The sequence below is a fragment of the Aquila chrysaetos genome, chromosome 18 (genome assembly GCF_900496995.4).
Source record: "Aquila chrysaetos chrysaetos chromosome 18, bAquChr1.4, whole genome shotgun sequence".
NCBI lineage: Eukaryota > Metazoa > Chordata > Aves > Accipitriformes > Accipitridae > Aquila > Aquila chrysaetos.
This window is the reverse complement of record NC_044021.1, coordinates 15,480,607-15,499,363: the sequence shown is the minus strand read 5'-3', so window position 1 is coordinate 15,499,363 and position 18,757 is coordinate 15,480,607. Positions and strand designations below refer to the sequence as shown.

At 39.7% G+C, this 18,757-nt stretch overlaps 1 protein-coding gene across 8 annotated transcripts in view; it reads left to right on the top strand.

Annotated features, from left to right (window-relative positions):
• The window catches only part of ECI2 (enoyl-CoA delta isomerase 2), a 33,075-nt gene extending 16,705 nt beyond the window's left edge, over window positions 1-16,370 (top strand). For 5 of the 8 annotated variants that reach the window (XM_030041819.2, XM_030041821.2, XM_030041825.2 and 2 more), the window contains 9 exons: window positions 2,259-2,424; window positions 3,739-3,837; window positions 5,501-5,692; window positions 6,532-6,601; window positions 9,070-9,172; window positions 10,826-10,946; window positions 14,020-14,109; window positions 14,861-15,004; window positions 15,824-16,370. In XM_030041819.2, the coding sequence (XP_029897679.1) occupies window positions 2,259-2,424; window positions 3,739-3,837; window positions 5,501-5,692; window positions 6,532-6,601; window positions 9,070-9,172; window positions 10,826-10,946; window positions 14,020-14,109; window positions 14,861-15,004; window positions 15,824-15,979 (1,141 nt within the window). In that variant the 3' untranslated portion in view covers window positions 15,980-16,370. The remainder of the gene's footprint in view (window positions 1-2,258; window positions 2,425-3,738; window positions 3,838-5,500; window positions 5,693-6,531; window positions 6,602-9,069; window positions 9,173-10,825; window positions 10,947-14,019; window positions 14,110-14,860; window positions 15,005-15,823) is intronic. The other 3 variants (XM_030041823.2, XM_030041820.2, XM_030041829.2) reach the window with 1 other exon arrangement.
• Window positions 16,371-18,757: the final 2,387 nt, after the last annotated feature.

The following is an 18,757-nucleotide window of genomic DNA, read 5'->3' as shown; positions in this document are numbered from 1 at the left end:
CCATAGACAAGCTGGAGCAAAGTCCAGATTGTCAAACATGTTTTAAACCCAAATCTCCCTCTTTAAACATTGAATCCACTTCAGTATAGCCACTGCCTAGACTGACAAAAAAAATTTGTGCCAGATACACAGATCATCTTGGGAACAGCACCATTCAAGTAGTTCTAAAGATGGCTAGCAAAATTAGAGGAAAAAAACCCAAAAGAAACAACTAGTCTTCTTCCTACACTCTCATTTTCTTCTTCCTGTAAATGTCACTTTAAAAACATGTTTGGGGATAGGATCTGAAAGTGACCATTGTGTTCTGTGACTCCAGGACAGACTAATCAAGGAAACTCAGTATTAAAAAACTTGTATCTGTATCCATTTAGGTACACTTTTTCCTGTCAAAGGGCTTTTACTGATGCTGGAGGTAAAGTCCACAAGTTGGCTAAATAGCCTTCCAGTTGGTTAAGGGATGAACTTGTTAAGCTCTAACACAGTCTTCTGAACACATCAGTTTGAATGTTAGTTAAACTGGCAGATGGTTAACCTGGGTCTGTCTGGGTGCACTGCTATATTAATAAAGGCCTACAGCTGATCAATTTAAGTAAGAAGGCATTCTGTTCCTGCAGCCTTTTTTGGTAGCCTATTCCATTTTGTATTGTTCAGATAGATTTCTTTTTACTAGCATAAGATTTTGAAGCAGATTCTGGAATTCTTTCTTTTTCAAAGAATTTCTTTAAATAATAGAAAATACTCTTTCCGTTTCTGTCATTCAAACTTGGTAGCCCCCAAATACCAGGACCTTAGATTTTATTAATACAGAAGGGCTGTAATAGGACATAAAACCAATAGATCTTACAAACTTTTTCAGCTAAAGACAGCTAAAACCTTCTATCTGCATGAAATGAAAGAGTAATAAAATTAATTGGACACAGTTAGCATTCTTCACACTTCCTGCCTGCAACTTTTAGGCTTGCAACAGAAAATAAATTTTATTCAAGAAAGAAGATCAATGAAGATATTTTTGAAGTAGGCAGTAGAATTTCTCTAAAATTCTCATTAGGTGTGTATAAAAAGGTAGAATTTTCATGTTAGGTATGATTTTTAAATGACAGTTCTGTAACTGAAATGTTAACAGATTAAATTAATGATTAAACATTCTATCAGTCTGCATTTGAGATGATCATTAATTTTTCAAATGTGACTGGTTATGAAATCTATCATATATGGTGTCCTAACATGACAGTTGTGTCTGTAAGTTAGAATGGGGAAAGTTGAGGGGTTGTTCTTTTTTTACTAAAATAGAGAAGGAACGTTGATATGTAAACTGCTAACATTTTAAAAATAGTAAAAAAACTTAACATATATTGCAATTTAACCGAAGAAAGCTGAGACAACATGCTTTTGCCCTATTGAAGCAATCCAAAATTATTAGACTTCTTGGCTTTGGATTCCAAACTGTTGAAGTAAACCTGCTTTTACAAAGCATTATAGAGTTGGGTTAGGTTTGGTTCTTTGGAGTGGGATTGGGGTTTGTTTGTTTAGGGGGGGTTGATGGAATTACCTCTTTTTCTGGTGGAGAGTTCTTCTCCCAGAATATTTTGACCCCGTCTTTTTTGCAAGTGTCTATAGGCTGTTTTACAGCCAGTCGTTTTCCAAAGTACATTTTGATATTAGCCTTCACTTACACTGCCCCGATTGGAGAACCAGGCTTTCAGATTGAAGTGTTTCTAGATAGAAGCACACAAACTTGAAAAGATCACAAAAACCACACAGGCTGCATGCTTGTTTTAATTCATAGACATATAAAGCTGTTAATGTTGCACACAGAGATTTAAACCATTAATAAAAATGTCTGTGTTTCTTATTTGTTTGTCATGGACAGAATGTGTAGAGCTCTGATTTACTACAGAAACAGCAAAACATTAGTTTACCACTAGTGCCATTTAGTGGTCTATATATGATCATCTGATATATTATTGCGTAGTTTCTTTGTCATCTGGCAGCATTAAGTCTAGCACTTTACATAATAGTTAGAGATAATGTCATATTCTCTAAAAGTTAATTATGTTGCAGCTAAAGCAAAATTCCAAAGCAGCTTTCTTGTAATTTTTAGTATCTTGCTTTTTGTTATTGTTTTAATCAGTGCAGGCACAAATGTAAAACATTAAATGTTTTACATTTACTTGAAATGTCTTTAAAAAGCAGCATATTTGTTTCTCCTCTAGTCTTGCACAAAAACCAAGCAATGTGATTTCTCTTCCACTTTCTAGCAGGCGAGTGCCAGCTGCTTGCATTCCAGCAATTCACCTGCACATGACTGCAGCCACCATGCAAGTCAGCCAGAAAGACTTTGAAAAGGCTCAAGAACAACTGAAGCTTTTGAAAAAGGATCCTGGGAATGAAACTAAGTTGAAGCTCTATGCTTTGTTTAAGCAGGTAGGCTTGACTTTTTTTGTTTTGTAAGGGGCATTTATAATCCGAAAGAATGGACCTGTAAAATATTTACTTAAAATAGGCATTGTTCAAATGTGTAGTGTCTTAACAAGCTCTTCATTTCAAGTGCTCAAATTCTGTTCTTGAAACGCAGCCCCTCAAATCCTGCCTGAATTCTGAGGGAAGCCAAACCTGTTTCATCTTACAAATCATGCTTTGAATGGAAACCTTTATTCAAAGAAATACAGCCAATTTACATCAATTGTGTGATGCCTTCTCTATAATATAGCAAATATTGATGCAGCTCTGCAAAATGGCTTATACCTACGAAAAAAGAGTATGCCACATGCTTCCTCTTAAATTTGTTGTATCTACAGTCAGTCAGCTGGGCCTATAATATAATGATGTGACATTTGAAGGTTGATTTCTGGGGGTTTTTTCTTCCTTTTTTTTGCATGGTTGTTGTAGTCGTGGTTTTGGGGGATTTTTTTTGTTTTTTTAATTCAAGGAACTGTTCCTCCACTCTTTGAGTGAAGGTTATTCTTTACTACAGCATGGAAGGAGACCTTTGTAGAAATAGCTGCATGTCCTTACTGGGCTTTGTACTGGTATTTGGGGAAGTATGTGTGGATCAAGATTGGCTGCAGGGTCAGTACAGCCTGTGACTTGTTATATAGAAGGTGGCAATCAGTCACTTCTTTAACTAAAAACTTAGCTGACTGTTCCAGGTAGTTTTACTAATTAATAATAATGAGCTCATAAATGTATTCTTTCTTTCCCACCTCCCACTTGAAATATTTCTCTCCGATACTGTACTTTTCTTCAGGAAAACTGATCATAGAATACTTCAGCATAGCTTGGACTCTTGTGGTTCAACTGGCCCAACGCCCTTCCTCATAGTAGGGCCAACTTTGAAGTAAGATCCAGCTTAATAGATCCTATGCAATGGTTTCTTTGTTCTCATATCTTACAAGTCTTTAACTTTCTTTTTAAGTATGAAACTTCCACAATTTTTGAGATAGGAGAACTTAACATGCATGGCTGTTTTGGAAACTAGTGTCTCATATTGGTTAGGTGCTTCTGAAAGCCTAGCACCAGGTATTAGGAAATAGTGGACACTGAAAACTTCATGGTATGTGCACTGTCTGAATATCGCCCAACCACTAGGTATTCCTTCCGTCTCAGAGTTGAATTCTGTATCCTGATCAGGTAAATGTTCCTAGAAGTCGTCATCTTTTATACCAAGGCATCTGAACTTTAATCAAAGGTTTTAAAAAGTTTTGTTTCACTCTTTTTTTTTTTTTTTTTTTTTTTCAGGCTACTGAAGGTCCCTGCAATTCTCCAAAACCAGGTATGCTGGACTTTGTCAAGAAAGCCAAGTGGGATGCATGGAATTCTCTTGGCAATTTGTCTCAGGTGACAATACCTATAATTTCACTTAGATACTTTGTAGGTTACTCTACCTTGAAATGCCTGGACTGTAAGTGAATGGCTGATGTCTAAACATATTACATGCTAGTTGAGCGACTCTGCTTCAGACACCAAAACGTTTTGCACTGTATTCTACAGTCATTTCACTGCTTCAATGTTTGGAGATTTTTTTACTGTGTAAGCCTAGTTCTATGTTATTACTACCAGTTTGTATCAGCGTAAGAGATCTTACGTATGTGGTGACTTCCAATAAAAATAGTGGTTTTCACATTATGTTCTATTCTGCTGTTCTCTTTAAGAAAGATGGATTGAGCTTCTCAGTTCTTACAACAAAGAACAAACCTGTGAATCCTGCATATTGATAACTTTGTCATTTTAAAATGTCGGTCTCTTATGCTGCTGACTAAAAGACTAGAAAAAAGTGGTGTACTGAGAGCCTCTCTTCATTCTTTCTCAGTATATCTTGACATCTTTAATACATTTCATAACCTTTAGAGAAGTTTTTGCTTCAAGTGAAGCAAGCAAGAAGAATGTAGATTCAAAGATACGTAAGCGTTCTTTTTTCATGCAGACTGTAGTAATTCTGACATCACATGTAGCTACCACAGTTTCTTCAGCTATTATTAAATGACGGAAACATAAGCTTTACAAACCAGCTGTGTCACTGCTGCATTAGGCCTGCTGTTCAGGAGTAGTTTCTGAGGTCAAAGGTATTACTTAATATACAGGCTTTATTTGCATTTTTTTTCTTTTAAAAGAAAACATGCTTGCATAATTTCTTGAACATAACATATTCTTGTGGTACTTTGGGGCTTTTCGGGTGTCTTTTGTTTTTTTGTTTGGGATTTTGGGGGGGGGGGGGCGGGTTGAGATGGCTCTGCAGCTTTTAGGAGTAGCCAAGAAACACTTAAGGAAAAGAACCTGCTCTTGAAGTTATAGTGGAGAGGGAATAGACAATTTCATGTGCTACAGATTATGGATTATAGGATTGTTCAAAGTATATTATCCTTTCAAGAAAATAGGTTATAGCAACCAAGAACTTACAATTCCTTTAAATCACTGTTTACTGTAGAAATAGGGAGGCAGGATTCTTTAGGCTTTTGCAGGTCATGTTTGTGCTAAATGAAAACCAGTGTCTTCAAGCAATTTTAAAACACCATAGACCCATTTCAGCACTCTTATTTTCAGCAACACATGTTCTAAAATAAAAACTTTTATTTTATTGGAAAAATGTCCAACTGGGAGGCAGAAACAAAGGATTCTTAGAAATGTGTAAATGATGGGAATATGACAAAGGTCTCTGGTAGTCTTAGGTGTGGATGAGGGGATTTCTCCAATGAAATAAATGTCATCATCTCAGCATCTATGCCTTTTATTTTGCGGATCCATTGCTGCTGCTTTCCAGATGAATTTAAGCATGATCTGCAGTGTTTAAATACAGCATATTCCCCTTCTCACCCTCGTTAGAATGCTTTCTAATTGAGGTGGTTTTTTCTTTTGTCCTGAACCACAGTCATGTCATCCATCTGTTGCCCCTGCCTCCAGGTACCCATTTTATGAATAGCATAACAAACTGATTTCCAGTTCAGCATTTGGTAATCTTGTGGTTTTTTTTTTTTTTTTCTTTTTTTCTTTTCTTTCATTACAGGATAATGCTAGACAGAAATATACTGAACTTGTCTCAAGTCTGGTCTCTGCAGAATCTGCTGGCCAGAAGAAAGATGCTTCTCCAGAAGAGAGCAGACACGGTGGCTATGAAACAATACTAGTTACCACCAAAAACAATATCACAAAGATAATGTTTAACCGACCTGATAGGAAAAATGCCATCAACCATAAGGTAAAGAAATTAACTTGGGAGGATTAATGATTTTTTTTCTTTCCTGAGTAAGCTACTTAAGTTTTTAAAGAATCGTTACTACAGGTTCAGCAGAACTGACTGAAGTATGGTGGTCTGAATTTTATGAGGGCTTAGTATCTTGACTCGGATGGCAACCTAAGGAATAAATATCCGGTACAAAATGAAACCTTTCAGCTAAAATTTTATGGATTGGGCTTTTTATTGTGTCTTTTGGTTTTTTGCAAACTTAATACAGGATTACAGTCTGCACTAAACTAAAATGGCAAAACTGCAGGAAGACTAGCCTGTTTTGTGGAGACAAGATTTGACTGTAGCCTTATGTACAACAAAGCATGTGTGCAGCCTACTTTGGCTCAGCACTGTTGTGTGTATGTCTAGATAGGCTTCCCATTCCCGTAGCTGTCTTCATGAGGAAGTCCATCCTGTTGGGAAGATCATGATCATCCTGTTTCACAACTGCAAAGATACCAGAACAGGGACTTCACCCCACTGCTCCTAATTCTTTAATGTATTATTTTGCCTAGTTAAACTACTTCTCAATTTGTAAATTAGCTGTTTCCAGTTAATGTTTGTTTTCCAAAGGACCTTGTTTTGTCCTTCAGATTCGCATCGGAAGTCTTGAGTATTGCAAGCCTGTGTCTTTATGGTCAGAAATACCTCACGTGTAATACTTGACTTTCTGTGGATGCAAATTTTTTTCATACTTAAAAGGATCATAGTTAATCTGTCTCTCAAGTTCCTTGTTGTCACTGTGAATCTCCTTTTTACGATCTTTTGCAGCATCACATTTGTACTTTGTTGATTTTCCTCTCCTGCAGATGTACAGAGAAATTATCAAAGCGCTTCAAGAAGCTGGAAAAGATGATTCTACCATAGCAGTTATTACTGGTACCACACTTCACATGCCTCTCTTAGATTTGTTGTATATTATGCCAAAGTACAGTACTGACATGAGCTATCTATCTGTATTTAGGCTAAGATAGAATTGTGTAAGTGAGGAAATTCTTTCCTCTAGTATAGACGAAAGATTTTTCCAAAGTGTTTTGGCAAAATTCTTCCAAGGTGGGTTTCAAATTCTTTAGCAAGCTTACTGTTACATCAAAACATCTTTCTGAGATTAGAAGATAGACATGGAATACACTTAAGGGCTTTATTACTTTTAAGTAGCTGATATATCTGCTCCACAGCATCTTTACTACTGCTTTTGAAGATCATTGATATAAGTTTAGTCAATTTTCTCTACCTCTGATATATTGGAACATACTGAAAACAAGCCTCTCAAATCCTCCACTGGTATGGCCAGTAGAAAGTTTACATTGCATATTTACCTATGATCGTCAGAAAAAAATTATATTTTTATGTTGATTTTTTTTTTCAGTGCCTGCCATAGGAAAGGATTGGCCAGGCAAGCTGCAACCTGGCCCAGCTGTATACATCCCAGTCACCAGATGTGTGCAGCTGGATGACTGCAGCAACAGTGTGAAAGGGCAGCCCAAACTCATGCTGCCTGTGAAGTCTAGCTGCTCTGGAGACATATAATTTGGTTTCTCTATAGGACCCTTTGGTCCGTGTCTGATGCTGACTGAACAACACAGTGGCAAGGGCAGGCGAGAGAGACAGAAGAGCTGAGGGCAGGCACTGCCTGTCTGGCCCATCCTCATTGCAGATAGGAAATTAGCCAAAGCTTGAGTTTTGGCTGGCAGCTAAGTAGTGTGGACGCAAGGTGAATTTGGGCTTAAGCCTGTTTACTCATTACTTCTTGAGGTAATTGCATACATATTCTTCTCCACTGTCTTCTTTACCAACACCTTGTATTCCCAGGATGCTGAATTTCCTTTCAGTAGCAATGACTAGCCACAACAACCCTTATGGAATAAGAAGGATGGTGCACACAACTGGAATGTCTTAACACGTACATAGCTAGGAGTAAATAGCAAACAGCCCTGCCCAAACCTTTCTGTTCCATTTTACGTAGTTCATAAGAACACTGCAGCATAAAGTAACAGATGTACTAACAGTGAAAGGTCCCATCCTATGAATGTCCTCATGGAATACAGGATGATTTAGACAATTAAATCATGCAGTTTAGCTTTTAAATACTCCTTGCTTTTTTGATGGTACTTCAAACTGACTTATACATTCACTAGCAGGTTATCTGCTTCTTACTGAAGAATCCATCTTTCAGTACAATGATTTCAATGCAGTCCTGTCAGTCTTATCCTTAGAATACCATGCCTTTTCCTTAATTGGTCATAAAAAATGTGAAGCTTCTACCACATTAAATAGGTTATTCTGTCTACTTTTGATTCCTTCATCAGTTTGAAGGGGGATGAAGGGAGATGCATAAACTTACATTTCCATTTTCCTGTTTAAAAAAAAAAAAAGTTTCTCACATCTAACTGTGTGAATGATTGTGAATTGACAGAAAAAAAATGAGAGCAAGTGTTGTGATTTAACCCCAGCCAGCAACTAAGCACCACGCAGCCGCTCACTCACTGTCGTCCCCCCCCCCCCCCCCCCAGTGGGATGGGGGAGAAAATTGGGAAAAGAAGTAAAACTCGTGGGTTGAGATAAGAACAGTTTAATAGAATATAAAAAGAAGAAACTAATAATGATAATGATAACACTAATAAAGTGACAGCAGTAATGATAAAAGGATTGGAATATACAAATTATGCACAGTGCAATTGCTCACCACCTGCCGATTGATGCCCAGTTAGTCCCTGAGTGGCGATCCCCCTGCCCACCACTCCCCCCAGTTTATATACTAGACGTGACATCACATGGTATGGAATATCCCTTTGGCCAGTTTGGGTCAGCTGTCCTGGCTGTGTCCCCTCCCAACTTCTTGTGTCCCTCCAGCTTTCTTGCTGGCTGGGCATCAGAAGCTGAAAAATCCTTGACTTTAGACTAAACATTACTTAGCAACAACTGAAAACATCAGTGTGTTATCAACATTCTTCTCATACTGAACTCAAAACGTAGCACTGTACCAGCTACTAGGAAGACAATTAACTCTATCCCAGCTGAAACCAGGACAGCAAGTATGCAGGGAAAGAAATAAAATATTTTTCCATCTGGTGCTCTTACGGAAAAAAGAAATTTTTTTTTCCCCCCTCAAATCTTTCAAATTTAATGTTCTTTGGCTTTTAGCCATTGTTTGTCAGCAAATTGTCAGTCAAAACTTATTTTTAAACCGTAGGTGTCCTTTAAGGTAGTGTGTGTACTTTGAGACAATCCCTCTAATTACTTAATAATATTAGACACCTAGAATGAAATTCTTTTGTAAATGTAATAAATGGAAGCTTCTCTTCTCTTACACACTCAGAAACCATATTCATATGTGTTCTCTGCAGGAAATGGAGACTACTATAGTAGTGGAAATGATCTGAATAATTTCACTAATGTCCAACCTGGTGAAATGGAGAAGATGGCAAAAGATGGAGCAGTATTACTCAAGTAGAACATCTTGGTTTCATATATGCATAAGTTACTGTAATGGGTAAAATATAATTTGCAAGCATTGTTAGAAAACACAACAGCAGGGGCCCAGTTACGCTACAATACATCCATTTAGATGACTGTGTCTAAGGGCTCACTATGTGCTTAAACAGAAAGAACATGTGGGAGAAGTAGTATTAATTGTATGAAATAAATGAGGAAATGAGACTAATATTAGAAATCTTTTTAAGTGCAGTGATGCTAAAGACTCGATTTTGTTTTTTAGCCCCTGAAGTACATGCAGATATAATGACAAAAATGTGATTTTGACTGTATAGTTTGTGAGCTCTAATGAAAAAATTGTGGGTTTTTTGATATCCAACAGTGTCTACACTAGCAGGACATGCCAACATACCTTCACTGTCAGACTTTGAATAGAAACTAGGTGTAGTGAATTTGTTCAAAATTGCCCAGGAATTCTGAGATCTTGGTTCCATCTTTGAATCTGAATCTACCTGTTAAAGTAATTTATTTTTTAAGGCCAAGGAGATCAGGGGCATCATCTGACACAGGGGCTGAAATAGTTTTTGGGGGACAAACAACATGTTTCCTTTTTCCTTATTTTAGCAGATTTTTTCTTCTCTTTTGCTTCTGTATGTGACAATTATATCTGAGAGATGCTTGCAAGCTGGATTGCTTCCTCAAGCACTTGCAATTGATGGAAAATCTAAAATACTCAGAAAAGCAAACAATGTTTTTGATTTATATTTTAAAGATGAACTGCAAGTGAAGTACTCAGTTTTGCAGCTTTTACTTAGACAAGCTGTGTGTGGATCACAGTTGCCCCTACAAAGTGATAATGATGCAGTCCAAATCTATTGCAAAGATGTTATTCAGTGGTATCTGGCAAGCGTTCCAGCCTGCAGTGTTTTGTAGAGTGTTCAACACAATGCATAGTCTCACGTGTACTTCATGGTCTTCCATCTTGCTGTCCTGAGAAGACTGTATTTGCTATGCAGTTGTTATTACACAAGCACAGTGCTTCATTACAACACAGAGTTGTTGCGTTCATTACAGCACAGAGATGCCAGAGAAGTGGAGTTCTTACAACACTGTTCACTTTTGAAAAATAGTATATTTTGAGAACGTATTTTGCACTTGCATGAAGAAGTAGCTGTCAAATGAAACAAAATGTTATTTCTCAAACCTGTGCAGAACAGCACTAGGGAATTCTGTGTTGTGGTAGCATCACAATTTTGGTGCCTGCTGGGGCTTCACTGCAGAACAGAATCTGTGAAGGGAACGGATATCCCGTGGGTGGAGTTGGGATGGATGTATAGGCAGATAGGGCAAAAGACTGTTCTTTTAGTGAGCTGTATTCAATAACTAGCTGAAGAGGGCAGCACTTTCATAACTTGATTGCAGGAACTAGGAAAGCTGTGCTGACATGTACATGTTTGATTCTTAGTTGGTAAGGAAATGCAGGTATTTCAAATAGTTCTTACTTTCTTCATCTGAATTCATTTGGGAAAGGGACAAAAGCATATGCTACATAGAATCTAGCTCATGGGTTTTGTTACACAGTATCTAATCACAGGTTTTGCAAATTGTTTATATTTGATGAAGACGACTAGGATGTGTCTCTTACATTCTGTTTTTTCTTCTCTCTAGAGAGTTCGTGGGTCATTTTATCGATTTTCCTAAACCACTGATTGCAGTGGTAAATGGCCCAGCTATTGGAATCTGTGTAACAGTCCTTGGATTGTGTGACATTGTCTATGCTTCTGACAGGGTAAGTACATTATATAGCTGATCCCAAGGCAGTCTTTAAGCCTCTTTCTGTAGCAAATATTATTTGGTTCAGGGTAATCTGACAGAAGAGAACACACAAGTGTAAAGGCTTTTTATATCACGTCAAGGAACACCTATATTAATTACCAGCACAGGGGTCCATCAGCCAGTGGTTAACATGCATAGAATTTCCCTTCTGTAGTTATAGTTATCAAGTTACTGACTCCAGTTTAGAAACTCTTTACTATATCAGTGAGTACAGTAAAGAGTAGCTGATGTGAAGTGATGGTTGTAAGGCCCCTTTCAGGTGTTGGAGGGGGAGGAAAGGATTATTATGGAATGGAATTGCAGTAACTGGCATTTTATCTAATCTGTGTTCCAAGGTAACTTTGGAAAAGCTTTGGTTTATTCAACTTAAGATTCCTTTTAGAGTAACTTTCCAAATACATAACCAAAAGCTATATTAAGGCATAGCACATAATCCCATTATATGGCTTATTTTTTATGTTCTCTCATTTGTATAAGGTTATTAAACAGACACAGAACATAACCCAAGGTCTTAATTTTAGGCAAGCTTTTGCTTGCAGAAGTGTCTGTGGTGGGTGGTACTTTACTCCTGCTTCAGCACTGTGTCAGATTTTTCCTCAAAGTCCCTCCTGGATTGGTTTTGTCACTATGAGACTTAAGAAAATTGAGCTGCAAGGGACCAACTCCTTTTGCTTGCCCCATTACAGGATCAGCTAGGACCATGTCACTCCTGACATGTACTTCTATAATGTACATGATTTATTCAGTCTGTTCTGGTCCCTCGATCTCTTCTTTTACTAGAAAATTGTTGGGTTCTCCTTCTTTCTCCCCTCCCATCTGATCTTTTTTTTGCTGAAGGGTGAACCTATTCTTTCTTGTTCCTGAATTTAAATAACAGATGATTTTCATCCTCCCTTACAGTAGCCATAAGTGTGTTTAGCCATCAGTGTGCGTAGACTATTAGATATATCTCAGGTTTACATCGACTCTCTCAATCTTCTCTTTTTTTGAGCTAAACAGTTGCAATTCAAACAGTTTTTTCTCATGTGGCCTGCAGTCACATTCCTCTGGACTCCTTCCAGTTGTTCTGTGTCTCTTTAAGCATAGTGGTATAAACTGGGCATGTCACTCCAGCTCTTGTCTTACTGATGCGAAGTAGAGCAAAAGAACTTCTTCACATTCTGCAGGCTGTATTTCTGTTTTGACATCCCACAATGTTATTTGATTTACATACTTGTGTATAACACCTGGATCCCTTACTGTAGAGTTGCCAGTTAAACAGTTGTTCCTATCGTATACTGTATACCAAGTTATTCCTGCCAAACTTTAACTTGTCCATATTAAATAGTATCTTCTTACTCATACCTCTCCATTTCATTAAGACTATTTGAATTCTAATCACTTTCCCCTCAGCATATCATCTCCTTACAGCCATAAGTTAGTATAGATTTAGTTAAAGTTTAATCCAAATAAGCATTAAATGTTTTGTCCTGTTAATATTATCCTTCTTTCTTGAATGGTTTCAGATTTATCCTTAAACTTCCTTTTACTAGTCATATGCGTAATCATTGGTAAATGCATCTTATTTTTGCCTTGTATTTCTATTTTTTAATCTCTGTATGCTTATATTAGTTTCATACTTAGCTATCTGATGTATTTTTCACTTTCTGTGTACTTGTATTTAAAGTCAGTGACGAGCTTATGATTTAGCTGAGACAATCTGTTAGTACCTTCCTGCCTACACTGGGACAGCTTTTGTGTGTGCCCTTGGTAACAGTGCTTTGAGGATTTCTGTAGGGTCTAACTTAGCCTTTCACTTAGGAAAGTTCTCGTGAAGACTAACCTATTAACTTCAAGTTTATTGAAACCTTCTCAAAGGTGATTGTACTCTGTTCTTCCCTTTCCAGGATTGTGAACTCCCATGCAGTAAGGTCATTCTCATCCAAATTACTACTTAATTTCACATTCTCCAGTAGTTTGTTTGGAGTGCCTTAGGCATTGACTACCTAGTCCAGAAGTGGCCAGCTTTACTATGTCCAGGATCTGGTTTTATTCTCAGCCAGGTATTCCCAGAGCAGATCATTACCAGCCACATTCACATGACGCTGCACAGCCCACTCTGACAACAGATGAGCATTTTAAGTGGTCAGTTAACATTGCCTTCTGCACTGGATTTTGCTCCAGTTCATGGGGCACCAGTTTGTACCCCTGGTATTCTTAATCTCCCTTTGCTTAAGCATGACCAATACTAGCCTGTATCCTGGCAGGTGTTGTCTAATCTTTTCTTACAATGATATAAATGTCACTTTCTTGCTAGGAAGTCTATTGGTCTGTCTTACTGTGTGGCCATCTGTAGTACAGTAACAGATTATTACCTTCTATTACAGTGAAAGCTGCATTGGCAACTTTTGTACTCTTTGTGTATCAGTTAATATTTTTAAATGGAAATAAAGGCAAGCATTTTATCTTCCTTGCTTAAAGTTGATGTGATTTGTCAAAACATAAAATTCTGTAGTTCAGTTCTAACTTGCAATAAAGGTATTGTTTTGTATGATCCCATGATGCATTTCCACCACAGGTTCTTTTTCAATTTGCATAAAATTTGAGGAAGGAAGATTCAGTGACTTGAATTTTTCAGGAGTAGAATAAATTTAGTGTGCCTTTACCTCTTAAGTTATTTGGGCTATGTGTTTAATAGCTTTCAGGGCAGATGTGTATGAACAACCTTTCTGTAAAGATTTTGCACATACAAATTAGTTTCTCTAAGCACTGTATTCCAATAAGGTAACTTCATCAATGGGATTGTTATGATAAGGGAGTTAAATTATACAGGCAAAGTCAGCTCTTGGGTGCATTGAGAGGGTGAAGCAGTGTTACCAGATGGTGTTTAAAGCCTGTTGTGGTAACAGTTCAGATGTATTTCTGGTGAACTCTGTCACAGTAGAAGCTTTAACATGAAAACTAAGTCCTAGTACTTTAGTCCCGTGTTCTGTTGTGAAGTTTGCTTTGTTTTGTTCTTTTTCCCCACCCCCCATCCCACCCCCCAGGCTACGTTTCACAGCCCATTTAGTCAGCTTGGACAGAGCCCAGAAGGATGTTCCTCTTACCTGTTTCCAAAAATCATGGGCTTAGCCAAGGTAAGAATGCCTGCACTGTATGTGGGATCATCTGACCTTTTTGTGTTGGTATCCTCCAACTGTAACACACCTCAACACTGGTGAGACCACAGCTGAAGTGCTGTGTTTGAGTCTGGGCTCTAGCTACAAGAGATACATGGACATACTGGAGCAGGCCCAGCAAAGAGCCACAAAGATGATTAAGGTACTGGAGCATATTACATATTAGAAGAGGCTGAGAGAGCTGGGACTCTTTTTCCTGGAGCAGAGAAGGCTTGGGGGAATCTTACCAATGTTTATAAATACCTGATGAGAGGGTGTAAAGAAGATGGAGACAGATTCTTGTCAGTGGTGCCCAGTGACAGGACAAGAGGAAAGGGGTACAAATTGAAACACAGGAAATTCCATCTGAACATAGAAAAATAATTTTATAGTGAGGGTGGTGAAACAGGGGAACAGGTTGTGCAGAGGTGCTGCGAGGTCTTCGTCCTTGGAGAAGTGTCTTCGTCCTTGGAGATACTCAAAACCCAAGAGGACACAGTCCTGGGCAGCCTGCTCCAGCTGACCCTGCTTGAGCAGGGGGTTTGAACTAGACAGTATCTGGAGGTCCCTTCCAACCTCATCTATTATGTGATTCTGTGTTCTTTTCAGAGGGCAGACATTAACAAGCAAGAGAGTAAAGTAAATGTGACTTGGAAGCTTGTACATTTCCTGTCAGATTACTCAAGTCTTGTGTCTTGTTGAATCACACTTTCTACTTTTCTTTTTACAGGCAAATGAGATTTTGCTTTTCAATAAAAAGCTGACTGCAGCAGAAGCCTGTGCCCAGGGACTTGTTACTGAAGTCTTCCCTGATAGGACTTTTCAGAAGGAAGTTTGGGCAAGATTAGAAGCTTATGCAAGCCTCCCCAAAAATGTCAGTATTTTAAATTTTTCTCCACCTTGTAAGCCTGTAGCATTCCCAATCCTCCTGCCAAACCTATCCTGTTACTTGGTTTCACTTCATCCTTTATCGAAATAACAAGGCTCAATCTGTTTTCCTTCAAGCACAGATCTGTCCCTGTCCCTATGCTGCTGGGAAACAGATACCTCTCTTCAACCCTGACTGAATCCAAGACAGTGCGCTGTACACAGAGATTCAATGCCTGAAAAGCCTTAAAAACTAATTAGTCCACCTGCAGTCTCTGTGTGCATGCCTTGAATGCCTTCTTTTAGATTTTTATTTTGGCAATAGTTTAGGTTTAAGAGCCTTACCACTGGTTCTACAATATTGATTGTACTGTGTGCACAGCGGGTGCTCAAGATGGTGCTGGGTGGCTTTACTTTTTGATGAGTTCAATCATCCTGCTCACTAGTTTAGGTTTTGCAAAACTACTTGAGTCACAATGGTATTATGTTACATTGGACAAGAGGAGACACTTGTGCCAGCTGCTGATAATGCAGGCTGCATTTGGCACTGCGGACAGTTGAACACATTTGGCTTCTTGTGCCCATCTCTCTGATTGTGAGCACTTAGTGGACTGCTGTTCCACTTCCCGTGAACCTCCACCTTACTAGCAGTCTTAGTGATTAAATGCAACAATTACTTCTAGTGAAAAGGTTGACTAAAAGCTAAAATGTACTATGTTAATACGACTTAGTTTGAATTCCAATGTGTTTAGTGTGCCATTTTCTGAAACATTAAATTAAGGTATAGAAACCCTAACTTCCTAATGTTCCTCTCTTTCTCCTCCAGTCCTTGGCAGTGTCAAAGCAACTGTTACGAAGTATGGAAAAGGAGAAGCTCCATGAAGTCAACAGTAAAGAGTGTGAAGTCCTGAAGGAGAGGTGGTTATCTGATGAATGTGTAAATGCTATTGTCAGCTTCTTTCAGAAGAAATCAAAACTCTAACCTTCACTAGTAGAATAATTCACCTTCTGGCAATAGCTTAATCTGCCCTTATCATTAATAAACTTTCTCTTTAAGTAATAATTCTTACACCTTTTGATGTGGTATATTTCTGTTCTGAGTACTAGGTTAAAACTGGTTCATAAAATTAATACAATGTTATGTGCCTTGGATCCATTATGGATATTTAGGTTGGGAAAGAAAAGGTTCATTATTCTATAGGCAGCAGTGATGTTTCTGAATAATACTAAAGCAGATTGTCTTCCAAAAGGAGCAATAGATTCAATAGCACCATATTTTGATAGCTCTTAAAAAATGTCTAATGAGTGATTCTTTTTATTCATCTGCGGGGAAGGACATACTGTATTAATGAAAAAATAAATAGTGGTATTTAGTTACTGTTGTGCTGATTTTTACTCCTTCTGTTAAACATTCTCGGTGAGAGGAAAAGTAGTTCCTGGAGGTGTATTAAGATAATAGTCTTACAAAAAGTATTCTCTTGACTAACTTCAAGATTCTCAAAGATGTTTGTTGTGAGCTTTATGGTTCTAACCTTAAATATATTTTTCCATTAAGTGCTTCATACTGCCCTTTTTCTGTGAAAAATCCCACTAAAGATAGTATGACCTTTTACTGTAGCCATTTTGGAGTTAAATTAACAAAACAATTATTTTTCAAGAGAAAATTTCTCTACTGTTTGTGGATGTCTTTGGGTAGAGAGTATACCAGGCACTGCAGAGGACAGGGTCAGGCTGCTGGAAGTTTGTAGGCATATAGGTCATGCCAACGAAAGGAGATCATGGAGAAGCAGCAGTTACTTATCCAGAAAAGCCTCTCGTTGACAAGGAGTTGATTGTTGTAAAAAAAAAAAAAAAAAAAGCAAAAGCAAAAAAACCCTAAACTTTAATTTCAGTGCTCTAGACTCTGATCCTCAAGAGCGTTGACAGTGAGAAAGGTAGCACTCCAGTCCTGGCCCTGCGTGCTTAGGCAGGTGTGTACATAACGGCAGGGGTGCAGCGGGTACCTACAGGCAATGCAGAGGGAGGCTGGCGTAGGTGCAGCAAAGGGTGAGACGGATGCCGGTTTCTCGTCTGGATGCAAGCGCCGGAGCACCGGGGTGCAGCATGGGTGTGGGAGCTGCTGCAGCAGAGCAGCAAGCCGCCAGAAATGGATGGCTTCAGGTGCCAGCAGCGTGCCGTGGCCGAGACTTGCGGTGCCACTGCTGGAAAGTCGCCTGCACCCGTGCAGCACAGACATGCAGGGTGGCTGCTCGGCAGTGGCACCGCTGCCTCACATGGTAAGCAGGTCTTAAACTCCAGACTTTGCCTCCAACGTGGAACCTGGTCATTGGGATTTAACTACTGAGAAGGCAAAAGTGAAATGGGATCGGAGAAAAAGAAAACGAGAGGTGTGGGTATGCATCGCTCAGCTGTGCTACAGCAGTTAAATTTGATGCTAAGAAGTATTAAAAAGGATTTAGGGTCTTCCTTAACCCTCTGTGCGAGTCGATGCTGCCACACGCGATTGCCAGCAAAACCAAGTCTTCCGTCACACGCGGGACGGCATAAGCAGGGCCAACAGAAACACGGGGAGAGCGAAGCGGTAGAGAGGTACAGGGAGGAGGAGAGCGTAAAACTGCCAGGGAGGTCTGAGACTTGGACCCAGCTCACGGGAAAGAGAGGGAGACCAAAATAATTTCCTGTTTATCGTGAAATAACATGGCAAAGGGCTGGGGAGGGCACGCTTCCAGTAGATGTGAAACAGCCAAGGGACGGCGGGGCTCTTCCCCCTTCCCTCCCAGCACCCAGAGAGGGGACGTGGCTCCAGGCCCCACGGCGCGGTGGGCACCCGTAGCGTGGCAGCGGTGGGCGGGGGAAGAGGGTGGCACGCACCGGTGGTGCCGTGGGCGGCTGAGGCCCAGGGGCCGGTGGTGGGAGAGGCAGCGAGGGAAGAAGCTGAGGCAGAGACCTGGGTGGGAGCCGAGCGCTGCCGGCGGGCTAGGCGGGCTCGGGGCTGCCGCGGCACCCTAGCCGAGCGAGGTGGTGGCCTCCGCCATCCCGCCGGGGCAGGTCTTGGGCCACCAGCGGGGCGCGAGGCTCAGTGCTGGCCGCAAAATGGCGGCAGCTGTGTGGGACAAGGAGGAGGCCGAGAGCTGCGGCCCTGGCCCGTGGCAGCCCCCGGGGTTGGGGCAGCACAGGGGATGCGCCTTTGGGACCAGAGGGCGAAACACGGCTTTGTCTTGCCGAGGCTTTTGTGGCTCGTGTGGATTTTTTTTTCTTTTTCATGCTGCTCACGCGAGCCTGGGTCCCTGAAACGCTTTCTGTGGGGTTTTTATGGCACCATGGTGGTGGCACCGTAGTGGTGGCCATTGTTGGTGTACCCGGGGGTAAACAGCAGTTGTTCAGTCTTTCGAAAGCTCTTTATCAGTGATAACGTTTAGTAGATTTAGTAGTGCATCAGCTATGTTATCAAGTGCATTTTATATGTGTGCAACGTGTCTGTTTTCCTCAAGGACAAATTCAGCCGTTAATAACCTGTTGATGGTGAAATAGCAGAAACAGGGTTTCCTTGATCAGTGGATGCCAGCATATCACTTACAGCAATGGGAGATGAACAATTACTGGCTTTGTAATGAATTAGATCTGTTGAAATATTATCTTTCTGTTCTGAATCTCCAATGAGAATAAACCAACATTGCTTTGAGGGAATGGTAGTCCTGGGTGGTTTTAGTTAACTTTTGGAAAGTCAAATCATTGCCTCAGATCGCTAATGAAGTTCATC